We start from the raw sequence: 23,461 nt of genomic DNA on the forward strand, positions 1-23,461 counted from the left end.
AAAAATGGTTCAAATGGCTCTGAGCACTATGGGACTCAACTGCTGAGGTCATTAGTCCCCTAGAACTTAGAACTAGTTAAACCTAACTAACCTAAGGACATCACAAACATCCATGCCCGAGGCAAAATTCGAACCTGCGACCGTAGCGGTCTTGCGGTTCCCGACTGCAGCGCCTTTAACCGCACGGCCACTTCGGCCGGCCAATATGTACAACAACCAAGAGGTAATAATAAGAGTGGACGATCAAGAACGAAGTGCTCGTAATAAGAAGGGTGTAAGACAATGCTGTAGCCTTTCGCCCCTACTCTTCAATCTGTACATCGAGGAAGCAATGATGGAAATAAAAGAAAGGTTCAGGAGTGCAATTAAAATACAAGGTGAAAGGATATGAATGATACGATTCGCTGATGACATTGCTATCCTGAGTGAAAGTGAAGAAGAATTAAATGATCTGCTGAACGGAATGAACAGTCTAATGAGTACACAGTATGGTTTGAGAGTAAATCGGAGAAAGACGAAGGTAATGAGAAGTAGTAGAAATGAGAACAGCGAGAAACTTAACATCAAGATTGATGGTCACGAAGTCAATGAAATTAAGGAATTCTGCTACCTAGGCAGTAAAATAACCAATGGCGGACGGAGCAAGGAGGACATCAAAAGCAGACTCGCTATGGCAAAAAATGCATTTCTGGCCAAGAGAAGTCTACTAATATCAAGTACCGGCCTTAATTTGAGGAAGAAATTCTGAGGATGTACGTCTGGAGCACAGCATTGTATGGTAGTGAGACATGGACTGTGGGAAAACTGGAACAGAAGAGAATCGAAGCATTTGAGATGTGGTGCTATAGACGAATGTTGAAAATTAGGTGGACTGATAAGGCAAGGAATGAGGAGGTTCTATGCAGAACCGGAGAGGAAAGGAATATGTGGAAAACACTGATAAGGAGAAGGAACAGGATGATAGGACATCTGCTAAGACATGAGGGAATGACTTCCATGGTACTAGAGGGAGCTGTAGAGGGCAAAAACTGTAGAGGAAGACAGAGATTGGAATACGTCAAGGAAATAATTGAGGACGTAGGTTGCAAGTGCTACTCCGAGATGAAGAGCTTAGCACAGGAAAGGAATTAAGGAATTCGTGGCGGGCCGCATCAAACCAGTCAGTAGACTGATAACCAAAAAAAAAAAAAAAAAAAAAAAAAAAAAATTTAGTAAAGAAGTTTCAGTATCAGCCTTCCACAACATCAGCGACAAATCTTCGCCATGGCAGTTCCAACGCATGGAGTTCGTCAGCCAGTTCGCTACAGACATATGACATATTAGAGGCGCAGAGAACACAATCGCTGATTATTTTTCGAAAATACAAACAGATCGGCGCGCAGGATTGTGACTAGAACAAATAGTAGTGCCAGGAAGCAAGATCAAAATATGGTGCGACCCATCACAACAGAGGCCACGGCTTTACATTATGCAGCAATTCCGCAAAGTAGCTTTCGACAGTGTCCACAGTTACCACACTCAAGGGAAAATACCGCTATCAAGTTGCTAATTGGGTGGTTTGTGAGGTCTTCGATTAAAATGGATGCGAGGAATTGGAGTCGCTCGTGCTTTCAGTGCCAGCATTGTAAAGTAGGACAACACGTTCATGCAGAGGTCGGAAGCTCTGCGGATTCGCTGACAAGGTTTCGTCTCATTCACCTCGACGTAGTGGGTCCACTTTCACCCTCATACGGTTATAAATACTTGCTCACTGCAGTGGACACATGCACAAGATGGGCAGATGCTACACCAGCACCCGAGACAATAGCAAAGGCATTTTTTGCACATTGGTTAGCATGTTTTGGATGCACCCTACATATTACAACAGATCAGGATCGACAATTCGATTCTAATCTGTTCAATGAACTGGTTAGACTATGTGGATTTCAGTGTCACCACACAACCAGTTATCACTTGCTGAGCAACGGAATGGTGAAAAGGTGGCACATAACATTGAAAGTAGCCCTCATGTGCCACCAAAAGAGTTGGGCAGAGGTGCTACAACTCGTACTTCTAGGTTTACAGACTGGGTATAAGGCGGACAAAGGAGCATCAGTGACAGAGATGGTTTACAGAGAACTGTTGATAATTCTGACAGACTATCTCACAACAGCTGGGCCACCGCTGCTAGTACAGTGCATTTGTGACCATGTGGTGAGGATGAGAGGGCCACCAGCATCCCACCATGGTAAACGTTCGATCTTCGTGCACAAAGTGTTGGTGAATTGGTCGCACGTCATGTTGCGCAAGGACGCTGTATTGGCTCCTCTACAACCTCCTTATACTGGGTCCTACTAAGTACTGCGACGTGATGCCCATACTACAGACACTTCGAAAAATGGAAAAACTGTCAGGGTGTCCATTGAAAGAGTGAAATCAGCATGGATCGTACGATCGCCGATGCACGAAAGCACTCCTTCAGTTTAGGATGACCGCGGGTCAGGCGGGTCTATACCCAACCGAACTGAAGAAACAAAGCCAAGATATCAGAGGACTACAGAACAACCAACCATATCTGCACTCACACCGACACAACAATCAATCGTCCGTACCAGAGCAGGGCGACAAGTCAAATTCAAGTACCCTTACAATCCATGTGCTCCATACTTTAAGGGGAAAGCTGAGCAGGAACAAGAGACTGACCAGTAGAGTGCATTGTTTATTCCTTGAAAGAATAACTGATTTTGAGAGTTGGACGTTTATTTTTATTTTCTTTGGAGTTCTTACTTCCGACTGTAAGCTAACAAAGTAAATGTCTCGAAGTATATGTGGGTTTGATTTCTGACCTACAGTCCCATTTTGTGGTGCCTCAACTAACTACGCCATGCTGCAGCTCACCCATAAACAGCTTAGTTTGGTATACTTTCATCGACGAAATGTCAATCACAGTTAATTACGCAACATATCCTAATAATCGGCTTACTCACAGTGTAAGCGAGTTATAATGCGAAAATAAATAAATATAAAAATCATTTAACCACCAATGTGACGTTTCTCGTCATTCTGTTACAACAAATCGTACCAATGACGATTCGTTACTCTAGATAATCAACGGGGTGGAGCTTAGAAACAACATATATTCATAGAGTGTAAAGTATGATATAAAGCCCATCGAATATGGGCTTCTCATGAACACAACAAATACAGTACGGTATGGCGTCTTTATTTCTGCCTGTGACGTAGGGAGTGTTCTTGTTTTCTACCGGTTCTACTGAACGCGGCACGTTGCCGAAATATCGCAGAACTTATTTTGTGCTTCATGTGACGAGAAACAGGGGAACCGCGATCACAGAACTCGTAGAGCGCCACCTTAACAATCGTTCCGTGTGCCGACGGCTTTAACTCTTGATGTGACGTAACTTGACGTTGACGGTATGTGTGAATGCCGCCATTTGAAATACAGTGTGGAATGTTTTGATTTGACTTAACGTGGCGGCAAGTATGAATTGAACGACGGATGGCTGCTCGGCATTAGATTCAAACTGTGTCGTATGGACGCACGAAGATATGCACAGAAATATGAACAAACAAATCTTTGAATGTGGACCGACTGAACAATGATCTGTAGGATGTCGTTTGTTTCGCAATAGTTATAATATCTGTGTAAACCAAAGATGTAATGTTTGTTGTTGTTATGAATATTGTGCGCGTGTTGATGTTTATAATGCATAATAAGATTGGTTAGCAATTGTTTTATTAGTGGCACATGCTTACAAGTATGACTGTAGTGACTGCCCTAAATATATAGCTTGTAATATTGTGTTCCGTTTGTGAAAAATGTGGATCCTCAGTAATTCGAAAGGTAACTCTAGTAGTAGTCAACCTTTCAGATTTTAGCAGACTTTCAACAGCATCAGCAAACTATATTTTTCTTTCAGGTGACAGGTATTATTTATTGACTGGGAGACAACATACCGTCGGACGAAAGGACACAGATTTGTTGCTACGGGAAGATCAGTCTATAAGCAGGAAACACGCGATACTAGATGTGGAACACAAGAGTGAGAATTGGGTGTGTGTTGTTCAGATTGATATCTATCTACAGCTGAACTTGTTTTTGCTTTTCTTTTTTGTTTACATGTTTGTTACAATCTCCAGTTCCCCAGAATTTTTCCACGACATTTGGTATATAGTATATTTTAAAGTACAGTAAAATCATCGGTCATAATGAGAATTTCTGAGTAGTTACAATTGGAACTGGAATTAAAGTTTGTGAAACTGAAAATGTAAAATGCAAAGCTGGAAAATATTTTTGTAAATAATGTGCATTGCTGATCGGATAATTTGCCGTACGTTACAGTCATGTAGTGTGTGCGTCTCTCTCCATCATAGAATTAAACCTTTAAAATAAGTGATGGACGAGTATTATTTTATCAGATCATTGGAGTATACTTCTGATGGAATGGCTGCTAATGATGGGAACATTTAACAGTATTCTGCAATTATTCATTTTTATTCCCCCACTCTAATTTGCTGTTCAGTAAAGTTGCAGCAAATATGTGCTAAGCAGTGAGGAATGCACCTTACATCCATATTAAAAATATCAGGCTTTTGATTATGGTAATAAATTGATCGGTAGTGCCTTATTGGAAAATGTGAAGGATCCGCAGTATGTAACTATCATCAGTTTTTGGATAAAAATTGCCTTCCTAATGAATTGACGGTAACATTTTCAGGTTAATATACAAGATACGTATTGATCTGCAATACTGTGTTCACTGTGGTCTTGTAATATCCACAAATCCATGATGCACCAATTCGTTTGATAATTATGTCCATCATGATGACAGATTGGTTATAACTGATTTGTCAAGTGATTCCACGTGCAGTTAAAACACCCTAGTTCAGCTTTAACTGCAACCTTTAACATTATCTGAATAATTGTGGATCCATAAAACTTGGAATACACCTCAGGTTTTAATGTTATGTGAACAGTGTTGGATGTGGCACAATCTAGTTTTGAAACAAATGTGTCCAAGAACTGCTGACATAAAGATTAACTTGTATGTAATAGTTTCTGAAATCAGATTTATTTGTTGCATGTGGGAGATATTAAGGCTTAAAATAAGATTGACACAGGAAGCAGACTCCCCTGTATTCCGATTTTGATCCTGAACAAGCCTCGCCCTTGTAAGTTGTTCACTCTATACATCATGAAGAGTATTTTGTATTGCCTGAGATGCAGACAGGATAGCATGATGTCTGTCACAAAATAGGTGAGAATCGTGGAGATTGCAGTATCCAGTTGAAGCTATGTTTCAAGTCCTTCAGTGTCTTATCTAATAATCAAGTTTGTCTTGAGATATCAGGAATGATATTTACTTCCAAAAGTCCAGACGTTTTGATGCTTATACTGCTGTTGGTACTACAGCATGATGCCTGTGTCCAGAATACTTTTCAATAAAGACTTCCATGTGTTTCACTTGCAATGAATCGATTTATGCACAATTTTGCACGTGATTTGAACCATGGGCCCTGCTGAGACAGTGTTTCTTTTTTCTCTCTGACATGGAGACTTTAATTTGAACAGTTACTTTTGCTTTGTAAGTAGAATGCTACTGCATCCTCCAATGGTGAATTTTCAGCTACAGTCCCTCTGTTTCATCAGAGGCATGTTGAATGATCATATCTGTTACTAGCAACACAGTACATGAATGTGCTGCCCCTGTTCTTGTGCATACTAAACTGCATTTGATGTACCCTTGTAACACAGCCAGCCATTAAATGTAAAACTGATTGTGTTTTATAGTCTGCAGGTCAGTATAGCACACATATGTAATATGGACTAGGATAGTCCAGTAGTGTAATGTCAGTGAGGGGAAACAGTTTTCTTTCTGAAAAGGAAGAAGTGTATTACTGCTGACAGTATTTTTTCATTTCCTAGGAAGTGTCCTACACTAGAAATATCTCTCTCGTAGTGTTCAGCACACTTTTGCTCTGTGCTTGAGCACACAGTTGATTGCCCAAGTCATGTTCTTTATATCGCCCATAAAATTATTTGTGTGTTACTGACTCATTAATTTGTCAAGCTCTTTTGTTCTGTTATCTCTGATCCTGTATACAAAAGAACACCCTCAGTACCCATCCAGCAGGTCTGGCTAGGGCAATGGCTGGTGAGAGAGCTTGCCGCAGGTTGACATTGTCTAGAGGGAAGCCCTAATTTTCCCCATTTGTCCATGGGGCTTGCAGTCTCATTCTACAGATGCACCATGCAGTTCCCATTGTAAATCACACAAAATTTAGTGCACCAATGTTGGAAATACGGAAGCGTCCGATCCCGGCCGTCTGATTTGACCCATGACGTCACAAATGTGGCGGAAACGACCATAAACCACGATTCCAATATGGCGCATATAAAGTCGTTATGTACACATTGCGAGGATGAAAATACATCGAAAAACAAACACACACACACACACACTTTCCGTAAGAAGCCTAATGACACTAACGGGACAAGCGCGGGAAATGGGGTGTTTTGGGTGGGGGCAAACTAAATATAAACAAATTTAGACGTCCACCCCCATACAAAACCACACAAAAAGACGAAAAAAACCGACATCACAAAACTCCCCAAATACCACTAAACAATATCATCTGGAATCGGACACTTCCCTTGACCTATATAGCTCAACAGCAGCTCCCGATCCCATAAATTAAGATCAAACACTTCCCTTGGCCTGTATAGCTCAAAAACATCTCCTGATACACAGCCACACATCGGGATCGAACACTTCCCTTGACCTGCGCACTTAATTTTACCCGTCGTATCCATTCCTGAACAAAAACAACCGATTAATTTTACTAAAATTACCACACGACGTACAGCGAACACTAAATTAACCTTCACACAAAATCGTTAACTCACTGAAACGAGTTCCACTACAAACACACTAACAGTTCTGGATAATGAGCAAAAGCAAACTGAGCCCATTACACCAAACAAACGAAAACCCTGAACGTACCACCAGAGAGCACAACAAACCACAACACGACGACTTCTACAAACACGCCACACTCAAACCAAACTCCACGCCGTCATAACGTCACACATGACAACACCCTTATGTCCTGGGTCAAAGCCGACGTGTGGGATCGGACGCTTCTGTCGACCCCCAATGTTTCTTGCAGTTAAGTGTCAGTTACCCACAAATGAAAGCCTGTGTTATTTTTAATTGTCAACTCATATTATCATCCTTTACCAATTTTCACATCATATTTACCTCAGAGTCATTTGGGATAACATTTAACATATGCGTCAATGAGCATCTTTCTAACTTCATGCATTTCATCCCTTATCATTACTTGTGCATATGAATATGAAGCAAATGTTTGCCTTCGCATAAAACACTATAAAGAAAACTGAGTAGTCTGCAACATATCAAAATGTTACTGAAAATAAGAGTATCGAAGCTACAAAAACAGATATATGAGATATTTTCCTACAGCTATAAGTTTTTAGAAAATTCCTACAAAAACAGAGCAAAATAAATGTGTAACTGTATACAATATTTTCTGTGAACCAAAATCTACATACAGATCAATCGTAATTGTGAGACAATATTGTTGGTGATATTTTTGTGTCAGGAGTTGCATGTACTTAATGAAAACATATTTTACAAAGGAAACAAGAGAAATGACAAAAATGTGTGGAAACTCAAATAAACATTATAATTGTTCTTTCTCATTGGTAGGTGAAATAAAAATCAGTAAAGCAGTTCTATTACTGCTTTCCATGCATGAACATTTATCTATATAAGCATATTGTAAATTTCATACTATTTCATTATATAACTGTTTATCAGTCCATAATGTCTGTCTTAAATATTTCCATACAGGGAACAAATGTCATTTGCTTTCATAATCCATTTAAAATTCAACATATGGACCTGTTCCATTATCACATTCAGGAAGTCTCAATCTGAAAAAGGATCTTCAAGAGTGTGGGATGAGTCAATTTGTATGTTAATAGGCAGAATCAGTGACTGCAGGCAACTTAATTAACTTATACTAACAATAAATTACCAATAAACCTAATGCTAATCTATCATACTGATAACTCTGGAAACTTCTTGTATAAGAGGCGATCAAAAAGTTTCCTTCCAAAGGCCATATAGAGCAGAGTCTGCATGCCTGACAGCCAAAATTACTGTGAGTATGGAGGCAATCATCCCACCAGCACACTAGGTTGAAGGTACCTGTTTGGTAAAACACCATGCCCTGCTGCATGAAGGAATCCATGACAGCCTGCTGACATTCTTGTCTGACAGGACTTGCTGACCTTCCAAGGTCTTTTTGAAGGGACAAAAGGCGTGATAATCACACAGGAAGAGATCAGGACTCGAGTGTCTCCTATTTCAGTTGGCATAACTTCTACAGTACAGAATTTGTGATATGGCATCTATTGTTGAATCACAACCAGCACAGAACTTGCCATACCACTCCACAGTAGTGCTTGTCAACAGACATGCTATTCCATACACATCCCTCATTCTCCGATGGATATGTACCCATGTTTATTTGTTGGCAGCCAAAAAAAGAATAACAGCACATTGGTCCTGTCTGGGCACATTTGGTAATAACATCGCCATAATTCATGTTTCGACATTTACCACATGCATGACAGAAAGACACAAATGCCACACTAATCCCATGCCTTCATGTTGGTGCTTATATACCTGCATCAGAGTCACATTATGTTGCAGCAGTTCCCTTAAACAGAAAGTTTTTGATTGCTATTATTAATTGCTCCATGTATGTTTCTAAATATCAGAAGAAAAATCAGAAGAACCACTTGCTTCACCTCTTATTCTTTTACCCAATACTAAAAGAAAGTGTTTATGTAATTTTACTTGGACTACTATCAGCTGTCTAGATATTGGCTAAATCAAGATCTGTTTAGTATACACATCAAGAGTTTACATTCCAGTCCAAAATATTCCTTTAAATTGCAAAAGGAGAGGCTGATGTATTCTTCTACATTTTTTTTTAAACATGCTATTGACTTATGTGCCAGAATATAAAGATCCATTCTAAACCATAGATAGAAATACATTGTCTGTATGCAAATTACTTTTACTTCTAGCATTGTGATCGCAAATTGCGCAGTTCATCCTAAATTCGCTTGTCATTAACCACAAATATGATTAGTGAGTATATGTACTGGCCCATGAAGAGACTTCTGTAAGATGTTTGGTTACCAACTTTACACAATATTCTTACTCCATGCTTCTGTAACAAACATTTTTTTGCCATTGGAATCATTGTCCCAACAGATAAAGTCATAGGACAGTATTGAACAAAAGTATGTGAGTTCTTCTCTGCAGTTCAAGAAACTGAAGCAAAACTGAGCCTTCTGAGTAACATATCCATGTACTGGTGTCACCTCAGTGTATTTTCCATCTGGACGCTTAGAAAGTCTCTTTCTAGAAAGGCTCTGCTCATTGATCTCTCCTGTTACCTGTAAGTCATTTTGAATCAATACTAATAGTAAAACTGTGAAACTATCATGTCTGTTTGTTTGAACATGTTAATCTCCAAAACTACTAGGTTAATTTCATGGGGTTTTCACAGGTAACTTGAACATAGCTTGATGTGACATACAGGCCTGTGGCAGTCAACCTGGTCCCTACCACCCATTAGCTTTCATGGTGGGCAGTAGGCAGTTGGGGATTAAAGACAGGATTGCCACAATTTCTGGAGATCAGGGAATATCAGGGAATTCCAAACGAGTCAGGGAAACCAGGGAAATTTGGAAAAAAATACTGGAAAAATCACATCTTTGTCTCAGTAGATGAAACGGTTTGTTTTCTGAGATGTTGTCCATAATTTGTGGCTGGGTGCAGCTGAGTACGTGAGCTGCTTCCCTACTCCCTCATTCTTAGTGCTTCTCCCTGTCCTACCATTCCCCGCAGTTTGTAGTCATTGCTGCTACCACTTTTTGCCACTAACCTAGCAGCTGCTGACGAGAGGCAGGGAGGCGTGAAAAGTGGTTTGTTTGGATCTGATTCTCAAAGATTGTTGATGCAGCATCTGGAGACAGCAATCAGGTGTGCATGAATTGTGTCTGAGTGGCTGTGTGAATGTGTGTATGCTCTCATTTTCTGACAAAGGCTATGATTGAAAATTTTGTCATGAGAGTTTGATTGTCTTTTCTATGTGCCTGACTGCAGCTCAGTAATCATTTTATGGTGAGTTGCTACTTATCCTCATTAGTATTGATTCTCAGAGTATTTGCGAAAGTTATCTGTTGCATTGATTGATCACTGCGGTCTCATTTCATCAACATGGTGTCTAAGCCACATGAATAGCTGGCCACACGAATGGACTTCCATGACAGCCCAAAACCTCAGGCCATTTCTGTGGGTATCTCTAATAGATCGGGCCTGCCAGTCTGAAGCCCATTGTTTCCCACTGTTGTGCAAACCCTGCCCTTCGGATCTAGTCTCACCACTCTGCCTGCAGGCCGGGTCTGTTTGCGTGTGGGATAATGTGGCTTATTTTTGTGGTTTATCCTGCTCTCAGCAGGCCAGAGGCCATGGGTGATGGATTTCAGGAATTGTGACTGTCTCACTGCAAGTACATTGTAAAGTGTAGTGTTTTATAAACATTTATCTAGTACATTTTGGCACTTTGATAATAATTTATATTTTCAAATAACTTCCGGGAATTCAGCCAGGTAACACTTTCAGTGACCGCCGATATTTCGGCGGGAGAACACCCCGCCATTTTCAAGGCAAACTGGGCAGTTTGCCTTGAAAATGGCGGGGTGTTCTCCCGCCGAAATATCGGCGGTCGCTGAAAGTGTTACCTGGCTGAATTCCCGGAAGTTATTTGAAAGTTGTATACGCCAGGAGAAACTCAGGTCTCAATAATTTATATGTTAGAAAGTGTGGATGATAAGAAGAAAAGTAGTGTGGCAGTCACTATTACTCATATATTTCTCAAAAGAAAAATCACACTATACCTATAAAATAATAGACATAACACAGTGACTAGTAACTGACAATAACAAACATAGTAGAACCAACATTTTATTGGCAATCACCTATAGCCCTTTCAAGAGACCTATTTTTTCTGAGGTTATTTCTGAAATCAGTGTAGGTATTTTAAATTTCTTGCAACTCCATTGAAATGCTTATTTTTGTCACCAAAAGTGTTTTGTTTTATTGAAATAAAATAACAACAGTGGTCTTAATGAAACAGACATGCCTTTTGACTTGCTTTCTCTGTATAAAAACAGTTCATTACAAAAAATGCTGATGTTAGTACTTAAAAGTTTTACTCAAATTGGGGGAGAAATACGGAAGTCCTTACATTTTTTTGTCAACTTATGTATTTACTTACCCTTGAGATCTCAAAATTTGTCAGGGAAATCACGGAATTTCACTTGGGAAAACTTGTGGCAACTCTGAAAGATATAATAATTTATAGCTTACTTTATAAATTTTATAACATAAGGTTACTTTCCTACTTTGTAAGTCACCATTTTGATAGAGCTAATGAGCTGGTACAAAATTTTACCACTAACAGAGATACGAAAGTGGTCAGTAGGTAAAAACAGTTGACTACACCTGTTACAGGCTTTAATTCATCAAAATAATCACAGAAAAAACACATATATGTATAATTTTATGTAAAATCTTCTGCTCAGCTTAGTAGTTCGGATGTTTACCTCAGTGACATGATCATCACAGTGTAGTATACCAAAGAACTAATAGGTAGTACTGTTATCTTTTCTAACTAAGTGACAGATGTATATTCAGAAGTTTACATCGGCTCACAGAACCTTACCTTTATGGATACAAACTAACAGTGACTTTACTGGGCTAGAATGTATGGATTTACTGATCTCACTTTGTGTATTAAAAACTTAATGACATTGCTTTGCTTCTTCTGATTTTTATGTATATTCTTCACTAGGAAAAACGTATCTATTGATTTTGCTTTTTGATTTGAATGCCTGCTCATTACATGTTGATTTCATTTTGGTTACATATAAAAATGCCCAGTAAATAGTGAGTCTTTCTGAATACACCAGAAAGGCACAGTGTAACTCAGATCAAGAGTGTCATGTATTATCTTGCTTCTCACTACATATTATAAAAAAGTCATCTGGCTATAGATACTTGGTGCTATCCAGGCGAAGCTGGGGCAGGCTGCTAGTTGTATAATATGAGTCTTTGTAAGATAAGAAATTAACCTGTTTGCTGTGAACCAGTTGTAACCCTGTTTGATTATTCTACTGACTGTGTCTGGTGTTGTTGTGTTTGAGCCCTTTTATCAGAATACTAATGTAAACAGCAAAAATCATAGTTTTTCAGCACTGTCCTGATGTCCAAGGGAAATCATGTATATAGTTTGACAGCAGTAGCAGACCAGGCATCGAGTCTTGTATAGTCTCACTTCTGTTTTAGCATTACTTAATGTGACCATCTAGTTTCTCTTGATAAGCTATGAGTTTATCAATTCAAGAAGAATGGCTTTAACAGCATGTCATTTTTATTTCCCAACCAGAATTTTATGATCCACACAATCGAAGGTCATTACAAAATCCCAGAAAAATTCCAATAGATTACAATAATTATGTATGTTCATTTCTACAGGGCAGAGTTAGTGAGATCACATATTGCTTTCTCGGTCAATAAGACTGTATGGAAGCCAAACCAAAACGTTGTTAAAAGATTGTTTCAGAAAGATGGGTCAGTATTCAGCTTTGAACTCTTAGAACACAAGAAGAAGAAAGACATGACTTTGATTATAGATCAGATATTTATCTCCGCTTTTGTAAATGGGTGTTATTGCTACATACTTCATTCTTTCAGGTAATACTCTACAATTCATCGACTGGTTACCGAGGTACCTCAATTGGGTACTACTATCAAATCAGCACAAGATTTTAGTAATTCTATTGAAATACCATTGTAGCGAGAATTATTACTGTTTTCCAGTGTCCTAATGATTTTTGTGATCTGTGTACGAGATGATTTGAAAACTAGCCTGGGGGATGGAGTATGCAAGGCAAGTTCATCCATCCCTTTGATAGGTCATTTTTGTTTCCAACTTCTGTTAGGGAGACATTATTGAATTTAGTAGCTGATGATTCAAATTTAATATTATTTGTCTAGCTACTGCATTTTTCAGAGTGTTGAATATAATATGCCACGCTAAGTTTGTTCATTTCATGCCTAATAATGCTCCAAATTGCCTTTGCATTAGACAGCTGCCACTTTTATACAATAAAACCTGCTACAGTCATCTCATTAGATAACTAATCACTCTAAACAAGATTGCTGTTTCACTTATATACATGAAATTAATCTTCCCCGTATATAGTACTCCTTTATATTTCTTGTTTGAAGTTTTCACTTCTCTTGTGTCTTCTTTTAACTGATATTCATTTCTCACAGTAATCTCTTTCCATTAAGTGTGACACAATATAAAATGCAAATAACCTTCCAATCTATTTTCTTCTGCGTTGGATAGGGTGATTACATATATCTTCTTTCACTCTGAACACTTTTGACCCACTTCCTTACATCCTCCTATCACATTTTTTCCAACAACTTATTCGCAGATCCTTTTCAGTCACTCCATGAGGCTTTCACCACCTTTGTTCGTGGCACTATCATCATCATGTTGTCATTTTCTGCTGTTGCATGTGAAACTGATTTACCTGTTTGCTCCATCTTTAGTTTCCTATCTCACAAGGCTTCTGTATACTGTGCAAGCATAGCTTAGCCTTAATTCAAACCTATACCTCCACTAACATGGATTGATTTTAACATCCCCTTAGTGCATTTTCCATTGCTCAGTTACCCCAGTGCATTCTGACTCAATAGTTCCCCAATGTGTATTCCCAATGTCAGCCATTATCTCATTAACTTCCTTCAACAAACTGCTATTGCTCTTGCAAAACTTTATTCGTCCCAGTAACTCATTTCAGTACCGTATATACCTCCATTAAACCAGGGCCCTGCTTCTCTTCAACACTATATTCATCTTAAATCCATTACTCCATCACCCCCAATACTTTACCATTATTAAAATACCTTATCACATCTGAATGTGACACTCCCTTGGTCTGGAACATTACTGTCATATAATTGCCCCACTATACACTATGTGATCGAAAGTATCTGGACACGCGTATGTAATGCAGAATCGACCACTAGATTTTATGAGCAGCAGACTTATTAGTACAAAAGGATGCAGTGAGTATTCTGTTGTCAGCAGAGAAACAGTAACACCAGATTCTATCAGTTAGGAGAGTTCAGTGACTTCAAAGGTGGACTAGTCATTGGATGTCACACGGGTTACAAATCCATCAGGGGCCTTTCAACCCTTCTGAAGCTGCCCGAGTCAACTCTTGGTACTGTATTTGTGAGGTGGGAACATGAAAGAACAACCACAGTTAAACCAAAGCCAAATGCAGGCAGACTGCATGCATTCGCTAACAGGGATTGTCATTGTCGAGAGTGATTGTGAAAAATCATGTGAAATTAGCAGAATGAATCATTCATGAGTTCCAAGGTGCTACCAGCAGTCCAGCTAGCACAAAGACTGTGTGTGGGGAGTTAAAAAGATCGCATACAGTGGTCGACCAGCTCGTCATAAGAAACACATTTCTATAGACAGTGCTAAGCAATGATTGAGGTAAAGAGTGATTCCAGCAGACAGTGGATGGCTGGAAATGAGTGGTATTGGAACAACAAATCCTGCTGTACCCTGTGTCAATCTGATGGAAGTGATGTGTGTAATGAGTACGTGGAGGACGTTACGTGCCATCATGTGTAGTGCCAACAGAGAAGCATGGAGGAGGTGACATTGTAATATGAAGGTGTTTTTCATGGTTAGGGTGTAGTCCCCTTATTGCACTTAAGAAAACACTGATACAGTAACATTATACAGCATTGTGCACTGTGTACAGCAGAAGAGCAGTTCAAATATGAAGATTGATTGTATCATTATGACAGTGCACCCTGTTGCAAAGAACCATCTGTGAGACAATGGTTTGTGGACAATAAGATTCCTGAAAGGGATTGGCCTGCGCAGAGTCCTGATGTGAACCCAGATGTCTTAAGACATCCAGCATCCAACATCACTACCTGTAGCATCACATAAATATTAATCAGTAACTTGTGTAGTAAGAACTACAGAGATTGATAATTTCCAAAGAGTTTTGTGTGCAAATTATAAAATCACTGTTGACCTCCTTCTTTTCTTGTGACTTATGCAAAAATTATAAAATATTATTGCCAGATTTTCCTCTTGAGGTCAAAAATTCCATGATTGAAGTGGCTGTGTGACATGAGGCATTGTCTCGATGCAGCATCTACTTGTATGCAATGTCCAGCCCCACTTGATTCACCCTTTTCCTGAGTCTTTGAAGGACATCTTTGTAAATCACTTGTTTGACTTTTATTCTGGAGTAACAAATTCTTTTTCTCATGATGTCCCTACTGTCAAAAAAGCAAATCAGCATTGTTTTGATCTTTGACTTGCTCATTGAAGCTTTTTTCAGTCAGTATGCCACTCTTCACTTTGCTGCTTTGTCCCAGGACCATACTCAGAAATCCAGGATTCATCCCCTGTGATCACATGACCTAACCATTTATGGTCATTGGAAATCCTCTGAAGAAGATCAGAGCACACATTTCTTTGATTGTTCTTCAGCTCAGTTGTTAGGTTTTGCAGCACAAAACTTTTGCACGTGCAAAACTTCAGTCAAAATTTGATGTACTGCGAAAGTGTTTAAGTTGAACAGGTCACCCACCATCCTTAGTGTTAAATGTCAGTCTGATAGCATGAGTGCATGCACACATTCGATATTTTTGTTGGTTTTTGTAGTTGAAGGTCTCTCTGAACAAGATTCATCTTCAATGTGCTCCTAGGGTACCAAAAATGATTTGTGCCAGCGAAAAACTTGTGCTCTTGATAAATAATGTTCTCCATAGGCCTGTTCCAACTTTTCAAAGGTCACGCTCATGGATTCCCCAAGTTTAACGCAAAACTTGATGGCATAACATTGCCATTATTCCATTTTCGTAACATACAATTTCACTGATGACACTCTCAAAAATCACATGAGGACTGTACGGAGGTGACACTTGTACTGCGCATCTGGGACGGATGATGAGCACATCAGTGTATACAATCAGAACAACATAGTGTTGCCAGATTGCTCGCATTGTTGTCAGTATCATTACTTTTGTCATATATCTTGTATGTATAATCTTATGACTTAATGAATTATTTTGTGAAGTTAAATAAAATATAACTTCAGAGTCATCTTTAGGTTCAGCCTTATCACCAGAGTGTACATAAAACTTTTTCTTCAAGAAAAGTGAATCCTCATGTGTTTTAGCTTAAGAATTTGTAATTGGAAGTTCAAAGTCCAGTGAACCAAATAGTCCAGTGAAATAATCAGAGATGTTATTATTATTGATCATTATTCTGTACCTGTACTTTTGGTTTTGGCTCTTGAGGAAGAATGGGCTGCCATTCTTCCACAGACAATCAGACATTGCATTAAAAGTGTTCACAGCAGAGTTTAAGCTGTCATGAAGGTGAAGGGTGGACCCCCCCCCCCCCCCCCCCCCCCCACAATTAATGTCAACTAATATGTGTCTGGATCCTTTTGGTCAGCTGGTGTATATATTCACATTAGGCCTACCTGCTCTTCAACATATGTGTTCCATTTCTATGGTGTTAACAATTCTTACCATATTTGTAACCAGACTACAGGTTATATTGTCTTTCTGAATTATCAAGGCCTTCATTTCTCAGACAGATTTCCTGCCAGTTATGTTCATTATTCGCTTAATTGCCACGTTACTGATGCCATCCTCCACCTGAATTAAAGATTATTCCCATTATTTGTTTACACAATCAAACTCTGACACAAAAGTTATCTGCAGTATAAACTATGTCTCTATAATTTTCTTCATTCATTGACATTTACTATTAACAAAAAATAAATAAAAAAACATTTCTGATAATGCACGCAGTTCCAGTTTGCTGTCTCTTTAAACAATGGAAACTCCAGGTTGGAATAGCAACAAAGTAAGGAAAAGATAGATTGCTACCTACCATAAAATTGACACGTTAAGTTGCAGATAGGCACAATTAAAAGACACTTACGCAAAAGCTTTTGGCCACAACCTTCATCAGAAAAAGAAAGACAAACACACACACACTTTCATTAACACAAGCAAGCAACCCCATGCATACATGACCAGTGTACCTCATGCACATGTGACCATCATCTCTGGCAGCTTGAACCAGAATCCATTGGCTTTGTGTGTCATGTGTGCATGAGGTGTGATTGCTTGTGTGAATGAATGTGTGTGTGTTTCTTTTTGTGACAAAGGCTGCCGCCAAAAGCTAATGCGTAAGTGTCTTTTAGTTGTGCCTGTCTGCAACTTATTGTGTCATCTTTGCGGTAAGTAGAAGTCTATCTTTTCCTTAAAATGTTGTTATCTATTTAAGCATCATACTAATTTTGTTACCCTACGGTCAGATCTGGAGACACATTGTTTTCTTACTGTTGACGCATCTGTATTTTTTCTTGTCTTTCCATAAGTGTTAGGTTGCGTGTTCTAATCATTACTGTAGATGGCTCTCTATGTTTCATTATATTCCTCTTGTGGTTCATAATTTCATGACCTCTGATCTTCTGCTCATGTCTAATGATCCAGAGTGCAAGAAACACATTACATAAGTATATATTAGGTGTGCCATCTGTAAGAATGTAAATAAGGTATGCTAGAATCATTTTATTTCCACAAAATGTATCCCTTTGAACCATGCATAGAATTATTACAGTTATCCATAATGACACCTTTTCGGACACAATAGAGACCTATCCATCACCCACTAAAGTAAATAAAAAACAAAAATATGCCTATCACGTTAAAATTTATCTGACCATTTTTTGTGAATAAAGTTGTCTAGATCACTTTTTATATATTTTATTGTTTCAGCTACTGTTAACCATCAGGTCTTTAATTAAGATTAAAGGAACATAAGAATATCGACAATGATCATGGACTTGTTCAGGACATTTGGTTCCCTTATTAACCAATGCCAATTTCTCTTTCAGTCAGACACAATATAGGTAGACAAACTTCTGCTTTAGAGCTTTGGTGTATCACATAAGGCCTAGCGGTGAAATGTACTACACCGAGGGGATCTCTCCCATAGCATTCTACAAATTTTAGTCCAGGTATAGCCATGCATCTAATTGGCAACTGGAAGTCTTTGTCCCACAAATCAAATTATTTGTTTAGCAACTTTCCTTGCTGTTACATAAATACATAACATCCTCTTGTACCATGCTAAAGGACACACACACACACACACACACACACACACACACACACACACACACACACACACACACACACACACACACAAGAAATGTTCCTCTCTGGAAGCATTCTGGTAAAATCTTGAATATTGTTTACTTTCTGCTATATTTGCAAATTTCATGTCCTATTGAGTTAACAGCTCATCTAGTCCCTTATATTGTACTATTATTAGCAACTCAGCATATGAAAATAAATGCTGAGTGTCCATCCGATTGAGCCAGAAACAATAACAGCTAAGGGGTGTCCCCACCAAGAAGGGGGGGAGGACGGAGACTCTGCTTCCGCTCATATCTCCAGGCAGGTTGAGGGCCAATCATACAGATCCACTGCAGTACCGGCAGATTAATGTTGTGAGATGGGGACTTGGACTTTGCCCACATGGCATAGTCAGCAAGAGCACAATCAAAAAAGGCAAGGTTCTTGGTTTGGGACAATCTGTCAGGAAGTTTCGTTATAGTTCTACAAAGTGAGTAGTCTCCTGAAAATGTGAGTGACTTGTGGGGTGTGCAGTGTGTGAACAAACAGCAGTAGACAGAATTTAAAAAGAGAAACAAGTGATTTTTATTCAGATTTACAAAACAGAGGGGCTAAAAATAGTAGTGAAGGGATTCTAAAAACAAAAGTCCTATTTCAGTTTGCATTCACAGTCACGTATATTGGCATTGCCAAACAACTAAACAGATATTGTCGTGTTAATTTACTAGACTGCTATGCAGGTTAATCATGCTCCCAGATTGCTTTTTTGTTTTGATTCAGATTTACATTTCGATTTTCCAGAATCTGTAACCATACACTCTTCTTATCTGTGAGCATTGGCACTGGTGGTAACCCGACCTCGTATGTGCCAGCCACAGTCTCCAGCATTGCTCTGGCACTTACTGACAGTAGGCAATACTATTCCATCAGCCAAATGTATGTATATCAGTGCTGAAACATTACTGAGACATTTTACAGGAAGTGGGCGAGTTGAAAGAAATCAGAAATTACATGAAGAAGAAAATATGTGTGAAGTTGTACATGAAAATATACAGAATACCTGTGAATATTTCAATGCCTAATACATTATTGTTTGCCAAGCCATTGAAATGACAGATGTAGAAGTGCATGAAAGTTTCAAGTGTCTTCTTGTAACAGAATTGCTGAAAACTCACTAGGAGGGACAGTGGTGTAAGACCATGTTCAGAAGATTACTTCAAACTATTACATATTGAAAGTTCATTTTAAGTTAACATGTATCCTTTAAATGTAATACACATCTTGTGTTAACAATTCTATAAAATGTTGTTATTTTTGGATAAATGATTCCTGCACTAGGGGAATTTAAATAAAATGCTACATTCTTTTACCAGCCAATTGTATATAGTACCACCAGTTGACTGTGTGTGAGCATGGAAACTACTTTCTTTGGGGGTTAAGTTACCTTTAACTTGGGCGTTGTTTGGATGCTACCGTGCTTAACTAGGGTTTATTACTTCATACATTGTACAGATATGCCTCATTCTTCTTCCAACTTGAGCAGAACTTCACCCAGCACTATGTAGGGATATACACAGCTTTACATGAAATCCTACCAATGGTGCATTACTGTAGGGGAACATCACAACATTAACTGCCAGAAAAAATTGTAAGACCAACTTGTGATAGAACTACACACCTTTATAATTTAAAACTTACACACACAACCAGTAAACCACTTGAAATTTCCAAAAATGGTCATTAAGATGGTTTTAGTCAACCAACCATTCTAATTTTGCAGATGTTAATACTTAATTACTACTCAAACAATTCTCATTTTCAACTTTTCCATGATTTATTATGTTTCTTACTCTTTTGATCATGTTGTTACATGCTAGTCATGTATTTATTTAGTTCAGGCACTAATGACACCCCCCCCCCCCCCCCCATGAACCATGGAGCTTGCCGTTGGTGGGGAGGCTTGCGTGCCTCAACGATACAGATAGCCATACCTTAGGTGCAACCACAATGGAGGGGTATCTGTTGAGAGGCCAGACAAACGTGCGGTTCCTGAAGAAGGGCAGCAGCCTTTTCAGTAGTTGGAGGGGCAACAGTCTGGATGATTGACTGATCTGGCCTTGCTCTTCTGGTACTGCGAACGGCTGAAAGCAAGGGGAAACTACAGCCGTAATTTTTCCTGAGGGCATGCAGCTTTACTGTATGATTAAATGATGATGGCGTCCTCTTGGGTAAAATATTCCGGAGGTCAAATAGTCCCCCATTCGGATCTCCGGGCGGGGACTACTCAAGAGGACATTGTTATCAGGAGAAAGAAAACTGGTGTTCTACGGATCGGAGCGTGGAATGTCAGATCCCTTAATCGGGCAGGTAGGTTAGAAAATTTAAAAAGGGAAATGGATAGGTTAAAGTTAGATATAGTGGGAATTAGTGAAGTTCGGTGGCAGAAGGAACAAGACTTCTGGTCAGGTGAATACAGGGTTATAAATACAAAATCAAATAGGGGTAATGCAAGAGTAGGTTTAATAATGATTAAAAAAATAGGTGTACGGGTAAGCTACTACAAACAGCATAGTGAACACATTATTGTGGCCAAGATAGACACGAAGCCCACGCCTACTACAGTAGTACAAGTTTATATGTCAACTAGCTCTGCAGATGGCGAAGAAATTGATGAAATGTATGATGAGATAAAAGAAATTATTCAGGTAGTGAAGGGAGATGAAAATTTAATAGTCATGGGTGACTGGAATTCGTCAGTAGGAAAAGGGAGAGAAGGAAACATAGTAGGTGAATATGGATTAGGGCTAAGAAATAAAAGAGGAAGCCGCCTGGTAGAATTTTGCGCAGAGCATAACTTAATCATAGCTAACACTTGGTTTAAGAATCATGAAAGAAGGTTGTATACATGGAAGAACCCTGGAGATACTAAAATGTATCAGATGGATTATATAATGGTAAGACAGAGATTTAGGAACCAGGTTTTAAATTGTAAGACATTTCCAGGGGCAGATGTGGACTCTGACCACAATCTATTGGTTATGAACTGTAGATTAAAACTGAAGAAACTGCGAAAAGGTGGGAATTTAAGGAGATGGGACCTGGGTAAACTGAAAGAATCAGAGATTGTACAGAGTTTCAGGGAGAGCATAAGGGAACAATTGACAGGAATGGGGGAAAGAAATACAGTAAAGAAGAATGGGTAGCTTTGAGGGATGAAATAGTGAAGGCAGCAGAGGATCAAATAGGTAAAAAGATGAGGGCTTGTAGACACCCTTGGGTAGCAGAAGAAATATTGAATTTAATTGATGAAAGGAGAAAATATAAAAATGCAGTAAATGAAGCAGGCAAAAAGGAATACAAACATCTCAAAAATGATATCGACAGGAAGTGCAAAATGGCTAAGCAGGGATGGCTAGAGGACAAATGTAAGGATGTAGAGGCTTATCTCACTAGGGATAAGATAGATACTGCCTACAGGAAAATTAAAGAGACCTTTGGAGAAAGGAGAACCACTTGCGTGAATATCAAGAACTTTGATGGAAACCCAGTTGTAAGCAAAGAAGGGAAAGCGGAAAGGTGGAAGGAGTATATAGAGGGCCTATACAAGGGCGATGTACTTGAGGACAATATTATGGAAATGGAAGAGGATTTAGATGAAGATGAAATGGGAGATATGATATTGCGTGAAGAGTTTGACAGAGCACTGAAAGACCTGAATTGAAACAAGGCCCCCGGAGTAGACAACATTCCATTAGAACTACTGACAACCTTGGGAGAGCCATTGCTGACAAAACTCTACCATCTGGTGAGCAAGCTGCATGAGACAGGTGAAATACCCTCAGACTTCAAGAAGAATATAATAATCCCAATCCCAAAGAAAGCAGGTGTTGACAGATGTGAAAATTACCGAACTATCAGTTTAATTAAGTCACAGCTGCAAAATACTAAAGCGAATTCTTTACAGACGAATGGAAAAACTGATAGAAGCCAATCTCGGGGAAGATCAGTTTGGATTCCGTAGAAATATTGGAACACGTGAGGCAATACTGACCTTACGACTTATCTTAGAAGAAAGATTAAGGAAAGGCAAACCTACATTCCTAGCATTTGTAGACTTAGAGAAAGCTTTTGACAATGTTGATTGGAATACTCTCTTTCAAATTCTGAAGGTGGCAGGGGTAAAATACAGAGAGCGAAAGGCTATTTACAATTTGTACAGAAACCAGATGGCAGTTATAAGAGTCGAGGGGCATGAAAGGGAAGCAGTGGTTTGGAAGGGAGTGAGACAGGGTTGTAGCCTCTCCTCAATGTTATTCAATCTTTATATTGAGCAAGCAATAAAGGAAACAAAAAAAAAAGATCGGAGTAGGCATTAAAATCCATGGAGAAGAAATAAAAACTTCGCCGATGACATTGTAATTCTGTCAGAGACAGCAATGGACTTGAAAGAGCATTTGAACAGAATGGACAGTGTCTTGAAAGGAGGGTATAAGATGAACATCAACAAAAGCAAAACGAGGATAATGGAATGTAGTCGAATTAAGTCAGGTGATGCTGAGGGAATTAGATTAGGAAATGAGGCACTTAAAGTAGTAAAGGAGTTTTGCTATTTGGGGAGCAAAATAACTGATGATGGTCGAAGTAGAGAGAATATAAAATGTAGACTGGCAATGGCAAGGAAAGCGTTTCTGAAGAAGAAAAATTTGTTAACATCGAGTATAGATTTAAATGTCAGGAAGTCCTTTCTGAAAGTATTTGTATGGAGTGCAGCCATGTATGGAAGTGAAATGTGGATGATAAATAGCTTAGACAAGAAAAGAATAGAAGCTTTCGAAATGTAGTACTACAGAAGAATGCTGAAGATTAGATGGGTTGATCACATAACTAATGAGGAGGAATTGAATGGAATTGGGGAGAAGAGGAGCTTGTGGCACAACTTGACTAGAAGAAGGGATCGGTTGGTAGGACATGTTCTGAGACATCGAGGGATCACCAATTTAGTATTGGAGGGCAGTGTGGAGGGTAAAAATTGTAGAGGGAGACCAAGAGATGAATACACTAAACAGATTCAGAAGGAT

At 39.0% G+C, this 23,461-nt stretch overlaps 1 protein-coding gene across 1 annotated transcript in view; it reads left to right on the forward strand.

The window, feature by feature from the left end:
• The first annotated feature begins 3,644 nt into the window (after positions 1-3,644).
• Positions 3,645-23,461, forward strand: part of LOC126481225 (nibrin) — a 157,948-nt gene continuing 138,131 nt past the window's right edge. The window contains exons 1-2 of the mRNA XM_050104831.1: positions 3,645-3,841; positions 3,918-4,051. Coding sequence (XP_049960788.1) covers positions 3,817-3,841; positions 3,918-4,051 — 159 coding nt within the window. The 5' untranslated portion in view covers positions 3,645-3,816. The remainder of the gene's footprint in view (positions 3,842-3,917; positions 4,052-23,461) is intronic.

Source organism: Schistocerca serialis, chromosome 5, assembly GCF_023864345.2.
Source record: "Schistocerca serialis cubense isolate TAMUIC-IGC-003099 chromosome 5, iqSchSeri2.2, whole genome shotgun sequence".
Lineage (NCBI taxonomy): Eukaryota > Metazoa > Arthropoda > Insecta > Orthoptera > Acrididae > Schistocerca > Schistocerca serialis.